The following is a 12,913-nucleotide window of genomic DNA, read 5'->3' as shown; positions in this document are numbered from 1 at the left end:
AGTTCCAGAGGTAATTTATCCCCCCTAGCTACTCCAAAATTACATAGAACAGCAGTAAGTATGCCAGCTAACCAAGTCTTGAATCCACAAGTATAGAGTAACCCAAGTAAGAATTTTTTTCAAAATGATGTGCTTAGAAGTCCTCAGTAAATGTACGGAGGTTCAAAGCATTCATCAGGAAATCAGTGAGGTAGAGTGAATTTTATTTAAAAATACATATGTTTAGTGGGAGGTGGGTTTGGGGTTGAGAAAGGAGAGTAAATGCAATAATTACATACCCTAGTGCCTGCAATGTTGTGATTTCTTGAGTATGGATAAAATGCTCCAAGTTGCATCCAGCGGGTGCAGAGGTGATATTCTGAATTATTGAAGAAACCACAGATATCTGCTCCAGTCTAAAATACATTGTTGTATTTAATTAGTTTTAAGTTAGTTTCTTAATATTTATAAGTGATAAAGATAAAAGGAATAGAATTACTTACATATGAAATTCCAAAGAGACTAAATTCCATCATACCTTTAAAAAATTAGGAAAAATGTCTTAGAAAGCTACAGTTTCATATATATTTTGATATGTTTTATTTATAAATATGTTCCATTTCTAATACCAACTTCTAATTCAAACATTTTTTAGATTATCAACATACTTTTCTATCATTTCTTTTTATAATTTTCATACTTTTAAGTTTATAGTGTTAAGGACATTTATCAAAATAAAACAGGATATGCTTCCTTGACATTTTAAGATAATATATTTAAAGTACATGGTTGTTATGAACACATTATCGTGTGAGAAGAAAGTGATAGTGATTTCCTTGATTTCATGTTTTATAATAAAAGGCTATCTTTGTAATTATTTAATTAGAGTTCTCATCATTTGAAATAAATTGAATTATTTTTGTTAAATAGAATCTTCTGAGGAATGATCACTTTGATAAAATGTGATTTCCCAACTCTTCTTTTAAAGGACTATTTCTAAGCATTATGTGTTTTCCTTGAAACCTAAATGAATAGTAAAGCATTTTTAAGACCAGATCTCCAACAGAAAAATATCCCTTTGCTCTTTAAAATGACAATGTCTTATTTACTCTTTAACCAATCATTGCCAGAAATCTCTTTCTAAATGTGGCTTAAAATATTCTTATTCCCTAAAATCTAGCATTTCTACTCATATCTATTCTTAGTTTGTTATTTTTCCCATCTCCTGCCCTTTCAAACCATGAAACTGAAACAGAAAGTGATGAAATTATTTTCTCAAAACAAACTAGTTGGAAATCATTAGGTTCTATACAGAACCCCAGATCCTGCTTTCGGGCCCAATACTTTATCGTGGGGCTATTTGTCAGAAGACATTATGCCAAAGCATTTTTCTGAGATGCACTTATAAGGCACATGAACAAATGCCAGAAAAAGGGAACACTTAATAGAAAACTCAAAAGAATGATGATAAAGATGGTGACTCTCCCATACCGATGATTGATTTGTCCAAGTTGTCCCATTGTGCATAGTTGTCTCCAAGCCAGTGTCCCCCCCATCGTCCAGCAGTAGGATATGTGGAACGAGATATAACCATTCCTCTCTTGCCAGTTGCCTTCTGCAACGCACTAATAAAAGTGAAGAAGGATTTACATTAGGTATTTTCTACAAATATTTCTACTTCTGACCATTCCATTCCAAAAAAGAATTTGATTTGTGGTATTTATGTTGGCTCTTATTACAACTAGCTCTTTATATGTGAGTCTTCTCTCATTATACTAGAAAATTCTCAGGGGTATGAAGGATATCTTTTTTCTTCCAACATTTACTAGATTGACATACCTGAGTGGCCTGCCTGCATTTATTTATTCAATGGACACAAGTTAAATCAACTATTTGTATTATCAAATCAACTAAACATTAAAAAAATAAACTTATTTTATTCTACTTAAATGTGTTCTCTTGAATAAAGTTCTAACTATTGATGGCCCAAACCTTTCTAATTTTTGGCTTAATACTTAATTTTTGTATTACTCTGCAGAGAATACTTGCTATAATATCTCTTGTTTTAGAGGCTAGTTTAAAGAGTACAAGTCTTTCCTGGATCTTAAAAATAAAAGTAATTTTTATACTTTAAGAATGGAATTTATTGAAAGCCAGGTCAAGAGGATAGAATTTACAAATAAGGTCATTTTTATCATCCCCTCCTCACTCTTTAAAGAATGATTTTAATGACTTATTGCCATTCTAGTGTGAATAATAATGCATTACTTTTTATTACATCTCTCTCTCTCTCTCTCTCTGCTACTACATTATAAGAATATGTAAAGTAGAAAAAATATTTGACAATTATATTAATTGGAAAGAAAATATTTATTTTCTATTACTCAAAATAAATTGTATGTGCATAAGAACTAGAGATCTACCACAGAGAAAATACTTCAAATACCTAATTAGGCAGACTTTACAACTCACTAACATGTTTTCAACAGCATCTAATCATTTATTTGCTATCGCATGGGCCACAGTGTTTGTACTGATTTGTTTATATATAGAGCTTCTTCCATGAGTCCTTGAGAATGTACTAGAGCAAAATTAAAACTATTAAAGACATGTTTTATGACTTTATATTAAAGGTTGTTCTTCAGAAGATAGTACTGATATCTTCCCCATAACATTTTTTATTAGTTAAAATGGACCTTAAACATCCCCAAGTACCTTTTTAAATTTTTACCTATGGTTGCCTTGATTTTATTCATACAACTTTGATAGTTGTAGTGGGATAATAATAGATTCATTTAAATTTACTAAGCTTTCCACAATGTGTCAGGAACCATGGTAGATTCTGTCATGTGCTCCAGAAGTTCAATTGCCTGCCCTCTGAAGAAAAATATTTCTTTCAATTTCCCTTAAATTACATATTTTCATCTTAAAATGCATAAGTTTTGCCAGCAAGATGGTCAATTCTCAATATTTTTGTTCTTTTTAATATGTATATTTTTATGGTAAAGTAAGGTTAGCTGAGGATAATTGTGTTTCTGTATAAGTACCGCGCGCTAACCAATTGCGCCACTGGAGCTCCAATTGTGTTTCTTTATTATATTCCAGCATGGTTAATTTAAAAAAAAATGCTTTTCTCAAAAAAAGGCATTGTTAAAACCAGTTTGTTTAGTCTTAAGAATGTCATATCCTAGTCTTTGTATATGATCTTAGTGACCCTACATTTGGATTTGGTTAACAAATCTGTAGACATTCATTCATGTAATATCTCAAATAATTCACATATTCTATGTTGAAAAATAGTTCCATGCTGGAAAGAGGATAAGCATGTTTCACTAAGTGAGGAAATATTACACATATTCTTTAATCCCAAATGATTCTCATTTTTTACCTACTTCATTTATATACTAGAGCAGTGATTTTCAATCCTGGACTGAAATTAGAATCACCTGATGAATTTTTAGAACCTAAGACTCTTAGGCTATATACTATACACCAATTAAATTAGAATTTACTAAAAATATCCAGGCAATTACAATGTGTAATCAAGATGCAATGTTCTAGAGCTGCGTTGTGTCATATGGTGGCCACTAGCCACATGGACTATTTAATAAACCTAGATTTATTCAATTAAATAAAATTTAAAATCCCATTCCTGAGTAACACTAAGCACAGTGGTCAACAGCAATATATAGTTAGTAGCTGCATATTAGACAATCCAAAATTATTGAACATTTCTATCATTGTAGAAAGTTTTATTGGACAGTGCCAATAAAGACTTGATACTCAAAGAATGGCCTGTGTTCCATTATCTTTGGCCTCACAGAAGAGTTTTTTTCACATGGATATTAAAGTTTGAGAAGCTCCAGGTCATTCACACATACTCTTATTTGCTGATCATGGATTTAAATAACATATTTATCCAAGCCTTAAGGTCTTAATTAATGATATCAGATTATATATTATTTATTCATTCATTCAGAACCATTTGTTGAGCACCTACTATGTTTTAGGTGTTGTGCTGCTATAAGATGAGTACATTGTGGAGAACAAAGTCAGATACTTTAGCATTCTTTTGAAAATGGGGTAAAATTTAAAGCAATGGTGGAAATGAGAGAGAGAGAGAGAGAGAGAGAGAGAGAGAGAGAGAGAGAGAGAGAAGGAGAAAGAGGGAGAAAGGAAAAACAGTTACTCTCTAAGTGTCATGAAGGACCAAGTAAGTTACAGAGAACTTTGGAAAGAAAAGTGCTACAACATAAGGACAGCAAAGAAGGATTCTCAGAATAAGTAACATTCAATCTCATATCTCAACGACGTCAGAGTCAGAAAGGATAATCATGAATGCGGCTTACTCGTAAGTAGGTTTCATTTGTGACCATCCATATAGATTGTGGACATTGTAATGCAAAACTGATGATCCATCACTAAGGATCTGCTCGGTTTCCATACACATGGTTCTGAAATGCAATCCCTCATGTCTTTTTGTGAGTTCTAGAGAAGAAAAAAAAAACAGTGAAAAAAATACTAATACCTTATAAGGTGCCTTATATTAAAATGCGTAAAAGGCAACTGTATATTCTTTTGGAAAAAACATTACATTTTGCTTTAAATATTATTGATTTTAACCATTTGTACATGCTGCCAATGTTATGACAAATGTAAAAAACAGTCTATAATTGTAATTGATTGTAGTTACCATTGTGATTGAAAAAAATGTGAAAATTGTTACTATAGTCAGTAACAAAATAAAAACCAGAAAAATTAATGTACTCCTAAATGTCTATTATATTTAATCATTTAGATGAGAAATACTGATTAAATAGGCTTTAAAAATGCAAATCCAGGGGTTAAGAACCAACACTGGCTTTTGGCCCACTTTTTCTCGGTTTAAGATGCTCTTTTTTCCCCAGAGTTTTGCCATCACTTTATGTTAACAGTTTATGAAGTTTACTGTCCATATAAAAGTAGGATGAACACCAAAACACTGGACCTTTCCCTCCCCCCAAAAAAGTGTTTCTATTTTATCATTTCCCCCCCAGTAAAGAAACATTTTTTTAAAAAATTTGTATAAAAACTTTCTATTTTCTATTAGAAAGAATATTGAGAATTTCTAAATCAAGGAAAAGTCTTATGAAAACTAAAGCAATAATTTTAAACACTTTAGAAATGTGTTCTTATAGTAAAACGTTTTTCTTCCCAAAATAGTATTAGATAATATTGGCAATGGATTGAAGTGTGGTACAGTGTGCAGATGGGTAGTGAGAATTGGGGATGTGGATCCTGTTCCCCAATAAAAAATTACATAAATCTAGTAAATAAATTAATAATAACATTACATTAAAGTCAAAGCAACAATATTGTACCTGGCATATAAGGTGGATAATTCAGCTCTTTATTTCTGCATGAAGTAGTTGACCCATGTATAAAACTTGATGGTTCATTCATATCCTTTAAAAAAAGGAAGAAAAGTAAACAGAAAACAAATTTGGAAATTGTATTCTTAAAAGAACTAATTCAGAGGGCCAGTAAGTTAAAGTAGCATATTTGAGTAATGGCATTTAATCACTTCTAAAAAGCAAAAAATAAGACATTTTAATGATACTAAAGACATTAGGTTAGCTCAGTGTTTCTGTTTTACAATTCATTGCCTACTTTTGACAAACTTAAAATGTCTAATTTTTTGTGTGGATATAATATGTACATAAAAGTGATTTTTTTTCTGTTTTCTAGAATAAAGTTATATTATAATAGTGTATATTCTTCTATGTACTCTCTTGAACACTCATGCCTTGGATCAATTCCTTTAAAAACACACACAAAGGTTTGTGAAGTTTAAAATCATACGATTTAGCTTATAATTACAAAAAACTTCAGAGAGTATCTGAGCACACATTTAAGGATCCCAGTACCCACATATAAAGGGACCGTCATCTATACTAATAATAGACAAATATGTAGGTTGATGATCATCACTCCACGACACCTACAGCCAATCAGGAGTGAGCATGCAAATTAACCCAACAAAGACGGCGGGCCTGTGGGCAGTGCGCACATACACAGGCGCGGAGCAGCTGGGGGTGGGGTGGGGCAGGCATCCCCAGGACCCCGCCTGCTCCGAGCCTGTGGGCAGCACATGCACACACTGGCACCGAGCAGCCGGGGTCCCGTGGATGCCACTAGAGTGTCCGGTCCTGTCAGCCCAGCCTTGGGGCAGCTGAAATTCCCAGTCCTTTTGTTTCTGCTGCCCCTGGACAGGAAGTGGAAACCAAGAGCGCGGGGAGCACCAGGAATTATGGGAATCATAGTTCTGGTGGCAGCCCCTGGACCGGAAGCAGAAGCCCAGAGCACGGGGAGCACCAGGAAAGCTGGGAATCATAGTTCTGGCAGCAGACGCATTGCTGGATCTCCTAGACACTGGAGAGTTACTGAGCCCTAAGCAAGTTACTGTTGTGGGTGAGGGATGGAGGGAAAGCAAAGGTGAGAGACAGAAGTAAAATCAGAGTGTCTAGGAAAAATTAAAAGGAAGATACCCTAAAACTTCTAGGAAATCTCCAGCAATGAAGCAAAGAAAAAAAAGACCACTATTATTCTGTGAGCACCAAACCAAACTGGGTTGGGGTCTCAGACAATTCACTCATATGATTTCAAAGACAGACAGAAACTCCCAGATTGGAGAGGGCTCCCCTGAAGGTTTCCAGATTGGAGAGGGTGCAGGTCAGGCTGAGGGACCCCCCCCCCTGCATGAATTTTGTGCACCAGGTCCCTAATCTATATATAAATATATATATTAGCTACCATTTAAAGGTTATTATTCCATCTGAAGAAAATATTATATTTTCTGGATCAAGATATCTTTCTTGGAGATATTTTAATTGGAATCCCTTATAGTGCATAACTTTATACATGAAATAAATCTGCATTTATCACTAATTTAAAAAAAGCAATGCTTTATACAATTTTATATTCTCAAGATGTGCATATAGCAGCACCTTTTTAAAGGCTTCTTCAATAAAAAACAAGTAAATTAATGCATATCTGTTACAAAATCAACAAAGAAACGTCACCTCCAAAACTCTAGAGAAGTATTATGTAAAATCTCTTGTAATAAATATTTACTTGTGGTAAACTTTTATGCTATATTAAAATTATATTATCAATCTTATTAATAATATTTTAAAGTTACACCTAAAAGTAAGAGATTGTTTGAGAAATAATTTTGTCTAATATGTAAGAGATTATGATTTCTTACATCATAGAGAGTTGAGTGGGAGATTTATACCTACACTGAATGAAATTAAAATACATATTTATAAGCACTTATGAATAGTTAGAAAATTAGGCTATTTTGGTTCCTTGGTCAAATTGAAAATATTAAACTTGAATATTCATAAAATAGCATTCATGTACATAAATTAAATTGGTAAAACTGTATCTTAGCAGTCCCTTGAATAAGAAAGCTTTATGAAAAGTGAATGAGCTAATTTTCACAAATACTTTGTTGACATTATTAGAATCTAGTAAGAATTTTGTATAATGAATACACAATAAATAACTTAGAACAGTGATTTTCAACCTTTTTCATTTCATGGCTCATATAAACTAATAACTAAAATTCTATGGCACACCAAAAATACTTTTTTTTTCCAATATGACAAAAAATAGGTATAATTTTTATTCATTCATACCATATGGATATTGTTGTGTTGGTTATTGTCATTTTTTTTTATTTGACAGAAGTCAGTGCCCTTGACAAAATAGTTAGGTATCACATATTCTAAAATTTCTTGTGGCACACCATTGGGCCTGCCGTGGCATACCTATTGAAAATCTCTGACATAGAATATAAATTACTCAATGTTTACTCACAATCCACAAGCCATCAAACTTCATCTGGTCATTGTAGAAATCTATGATTTCCCTTTCCCACCACTCTGCCGTGGAGCGCCTGAAGAAATCTGGAAAAGCGACATGAGCTCTGGAAGCCTGCAAAGATAAGATTTACACCAAGAATTATAAAATCAAAAGAGAGACCATGCGCATCCAAGTCAGACATTTGTCTGTCAGATCCACAAGATGTGGACAAGTGATAAGAAAGGCAACCTGATATCACCTTTAATTCCATAAACAGACATGATTTTCCTCCAAGCACCCAGCAGCAATGGAGAGTAAAAGAGAGAGAGAACAGCCTGGGGCTCTTTTATAGATTGTAAAGAAACAGTTCAAAACATACAGAAACATATTTCAGCGCCTCTTAGAGTGATAGGGAAGTTTTTACACCTTATCCTTAGAGCCCTAAACAGTAGCTTTGCCATTGCTGTGCATGGTGAGGAGAATTAGAAAATAAGCCATCTGCTTTTACAGGAAAGTATTCAAAATGAGTAACTGGTCAAAGTGATCATTAAATCCATGTGCTGAATTTCTTTTAGTCATATCATTAATGAATGCAAAACTTACATTAACAGCTTCATCTTCAGTCAGACTTCCATTTATCGTTATATTAGGCAAATCTGGCCAAACCTACACACAAAAAAAGAAGAAATGGGAAAACAGTTTAAAATAACTTCAGTATGATATGAGACTGTGTTGTAAATAAATTAGAGTTTTAGAGGCATATTATAGACTCAAGATTCCAGATCAATAATTCTTTCACTTACCTTTTTCAATTTTTGTTTTGTTATATGTGCTATTTTCAAACTATTCCCATTTCCCATATTAATCTCTAGTATAATATGGTAAATAAGAAATAAAAAGCCAACCGTTGCAGTAGGTAGTGATTTTGAAACAATTCATGAAACCAAAGATCTGGTGAAGCAATAATATGAAAACCATATACTAAACTTAATTTAATGTAGTATATGAAAACTGTTTCTATAATTATTCCAAGATTAAAATATAAAAATAATAAATATATATTTATGTAAAAGTAATGAAGATCTGAGTTGGATGATGTCATGCTGAGGCAAATATCTTGGTTCACAGTTAATACTAAATCCCATTCTCCCTTCCCTCCACCTCCAAGACCACCCCTGCCCCGGCCTCCTTCTTAACAATGTTTTCCTCCACCTCAACCACAAAAACGCAAAATCGAGACCCAATTCAATCATGCTCAATATCTGAGAATTTGATTCTATGTTGCAGAAACTAGGAAGTCCCATATAAAAATGTAAATTATCCTCAAAGGACTAATTACCTATGAGGGATTTGTTACTGAAAGTGGAAAAATTAGAGATTAGAAGCATACAAAAAAAGTACAGAGACATACTTTATAAAGTGAGTAGAACAAAATCCCTTTTTATGTCCAATATGTCATCCTCTATACTGGCATGTTTCTTGAAATATGATTTTTCACTAAGTGTATTATAGGTTTTTTTTCCTCATTTTATTTTAACCTTTAATTTTGAAATTATTTTCAATTTACATAAAAGCTGCAAAAATTATACCTAGAGATTTTCTATACCCTTCACCCTACTTCTCCTAATGTTCACATATTTATAACTACCATGCAATGATCAAAACAAAGAAGTTAATATTAATATAATACTATTAACTAATCTACAGGCAATTTTGAATTTCACCACTTTTATCACTGATGTGGTCCAAGATCCCAAAAGGATCCCACAAGGCATTTAATTATCTCTCCCACCATGGAATTTTGTATATCTTTTTCATTCTAGTAATGACTAGTGAAAACTTTTTCTTCTCTCTTTTATATGTAAGCCAAATCAGGATATTTTCTAAAATATATACATAACCAGGTCTGAATATTATTGTTTAAATGCAATATAGTGAATTATATTCCTTGTTCAAATTAGAAATATGAAAATAGCTCTTAAAAGCGTTGCTTATTTTGTTAATGAAATGTTTTTTAAAAAAATGCATACATTTAAATGACTCTTACAGTATAGAATAATAAATTGCCATGTTATTAATGGTAGTTTTATAATAAAAAATAAAGTAACAAGAAATACAATTTAAAGATGAAGCAAATAGTATTTGGACATACAATTTTTATGACTTCTTTCTCTGTTTCTAATAAATTGGGTTAAACTCAACAGTATATATTCTTTTCTTTATTAGCTATTAAACTATTACACTCCACACAATACATATATCACTCTGAACATGTTTTTAACAGTGTTTTAATTCAGTAGAAACATTCAATAAAATAGCATGTTTTACATATTTTATTTCAAGGTCAATTCAGTACCTTTGCCCAACAGATATCATTGGTATTAGGCCATTTGATAAAGACATCTTTTTCCTGTCCTCTTGTAAATGCAGGGTAAGGCTTCGTTTCATTTCCTGAAATTGCTGGATCCTAAATTGAAATGAAATACAAATCCCATTACTATGGAATAAAACCAGGGCCTCTTGGGTAGTTGTTATGAAACATTGGAATTTTCTATTACCACATTATCATTATACTGTGCTCTCATAGACATGGACTAAGAAATGGACTGATGATATAAACTTTATTGTTCTAGCTATGTTCTCTTCTAAATTCCTTAGGGGAAAAAAAGTAAGAACTTTGAGAATATATTTGCTACAATTTCAAGCAAGATTACTAGAGTTTTTCTTTTGTCTTTATTTTCCCAGAGGGATTTCTGGCCGCTTAGCATACTTCTTGTGAGCTATGGATAAAATATGCTCCCCACTGAATCACTAAGTTGAAGGCAAAATTTCAAACATGAGAAAAGTAAGATGCAGTCCTAGAGAATGATTTGGGAGATGTATAGGAAGAAAAAAAAATACATCATCACTTTGAGATAGTTTCTATACATTGAGGCCAGTTTACAGCATGAGTGATTACTAAAATCCAGCTATCTTTTGACTGCCAGCTTTAGTCTCAGGTCTCTAAAGATATACCAAGTATTAGGTATTCTGTAGCAGCCCATGTACATAAAATGAAGTGTTAAAGGAAGAAAGTTGTAGATTTGGGAGTAGAATCAAACTTATATAATTCCTATTTTGAAACACCTCCCATATCCCTATATCTAGGAGAAAAAAATCTTAATAAAAGAAAGGTAATAAGACTCAGAAAAAATATAAACTATAAATACAGACCAGGATAATAATGTATTTCATTCCTTCACTTCTTATTTTGTCAACAAACTGAGGAAGGTCACGGAAGTCGTCACCAATTGTGAAGTCTAGTTGCCTTTCCATGTAATCAATGTCTGTGTATTGTACATCCTGAAAAAATATGAGAATTGCGGTAGTGGGGCAAGAATCACAAGCGTGAGTGTATCACATTTTATCATACTTATGAAAACACTACCAATATTAAAGTTTCAGTGCCTCTTCACTTGATTAGAAAGAGAATTAATCAGGTAATGCAACACTCAGGACTAAAAGTAATACGTAAGGACGCCAAATATTCTAAGAACAAGGTCACATAAATGTTTTGTTTTGTTAACAGTCCATTTTATAATTTTGACTTAGAAGTCAAAATTCTTTCAAATCAGTATCTTTTATGATGTAATTCCCAGAGGAAACAAGAAGGCACAGAAGTAAAGGATTTATGACATTATAAAATTATGTTAAATGGCAATTTGGAATTTGTACAATGTATACAGAAATAGGCATTGCACTATTTCTGGAAAAATAATGCAAATATAGGATATTCAAATAATTCTAATATTTCCAAAGAGGAAGAAAGAGTTATTAGTAAATCCATTAAATTGTGTAAGATTTTTTCTTCTTTTTTTGATCAACAAAGTCAATTTTGAAATAATAGCCCAAGTTAATATAAGCAAAACAATGCCTTGAAATAGGTATTTTCAGATATGTTTAAACTAATAAATGTTTGAATGTTATCATGAAATTTTTAAGTAGGCCTAAATAACAAATTTGTTAATTATTTTCTGTTAATAGAAATTAGCTTGATTTTCTTCTAGTTGCTACAAAATATATGGCAAATATAGTGGATGGCTCTCTTTATTTAAAAAACAATGGGAAAAATCTCCTTTTCTTTAAAAAAATCCCACCTGCACATTTCTATCTCATCCATTATATAGCTAATATCCCCATAATAATATGTTCAGGAACCAGATATTGAATTGTACTATATGTACTCATGTCTTATAATAAGGTCCTTCTCATTCTTCTTAGAATGAGTCCTTACATACAAATAGCACTCTAGATTCCCATGCTTATGTGTTACCATGAGATCTCCAGGATTCCTTACCACTAAAATATAAAATTACAGGGACTGATTACTTCTGGATACTTAGGAATATTTATTTTCCCAAACATTGAGAGATAAGGATATTCTGCCAGCCCTCTAATTCTGTATTCTAACATTACAAGTATCATCTATTCCAGGGAAAAAAGCAGTTTTACCTCCAATTTCTTCCCTGTAATTTCTCATATTAGTTGATGGAATAATTCTGTGGACCCTTCCTCTCATCTAAAGAGAATATGGGGAATGTGTTTGACTATCTCTGCCACCCAGTGTTGATGAGAGAGATACAAATGCACAGTGACTTGTTTAATACAACTCTGGGGCATGGAATAGGATGAAAAAAAATAGAAAAAGAAATGATATTATTACTTTTCCTTTATCCTAATCAATATTTTACATTTTATAAAAATGTTATTTCCAATTTATTAGGTGCTACTAAAAACTAAATCTTGATTATTGCCAAATGCTAAAAATAATTTTAAAACACATGTGTTTAATTATTTCATTCTGATTTTCTACGAGACATATTTAACACAGTCTTAAAAGTTTATGTACATACATAGGGTATCTGAGCAGCTGTCATGTTTTCATACACTTCCTGGACCTCTGAAGTATTTTTGTAGCCATAACGACATAAATGGAATCCCAAAGCCCAGTAAGGTGGCATGACTGGTCGGCCAATAACCTTTAAAAACAAAAATTTTTTGTGAACTAAGAGAATTACTTATGGAGAGAAATGTATGTGTGTTTTTT

At 32.3% G+C, this 12,913-nt stretch overlaps 1 protein-coding gene across 1 annotated transcript in view; it reads right to left on the bottom strand.

Moving 5' to 3' along the window:
- SI (sucrase-isomaltase) overlaps window positions 1–12,913 on the bottom strand; it is an 84,017-nt gene that overhangs the window by 15,740 nt on the left and 55,364 nt on the right. The window contains exons 30-39 of the mRNA XM_036351045.1: window positions 12,720–12,845; window positions 11,041–11,169; window positions 10,184–10,294; window positions 8,431–8,493; window positions 7,843–7,959; window positions 5,340–5,424; window positions 4,329–4,467; window positions 1,471–1,604; window positions 483–517; window positions 279–395 (exon numbers count right to left, since the gene is read on the bottom strand). Coding sequence (XP_036206938.1) covers window positions 279–395; window positions 483–517; window positions 1,471–1,604; window positions 4,329–4,467; window positions 5,340–5,424; window positions 7,843–7,959; window positions 8,431–8,493; window positions 10,184–10,294; window positions 11,041–11,169; window positions 12,720–12,845 — 1,056 coding nt within the window. The remainder of the gene's footprint in view (window positions 1–278; window positions 396–482; window positions 518–1,470; window positions 1,605–4,328; window positions 4,468–5,339; window positions 5,425–7,842; window positions 7,960–8,430; window positions 8,494–10,183; window positions 10,295–11,040; window positions 11,170–12,719; window positions 12,846–12,913) is intronic.

The sequence above is a fragment of the Myotis myotis genome, unplaced genomic scaffold (assembly GCF_014108235.1).
Source record: "Myotis myotis isolate mMyoMyo1 unplaced genomic scaffold, mMyoMyo1.p scaffold_m19_p_2, whole genome shotgun sequence".
NCBI lineage: Eukaryota > Metazoa > Chordata > Mammalia > Chiroptera > Vespertilionidae > Myotis > Myotis myotis.
Note: the sequence above shows the minus strand (reverse complement) of the source record. Positions and strands in the feature narration are given on the sequence as shown.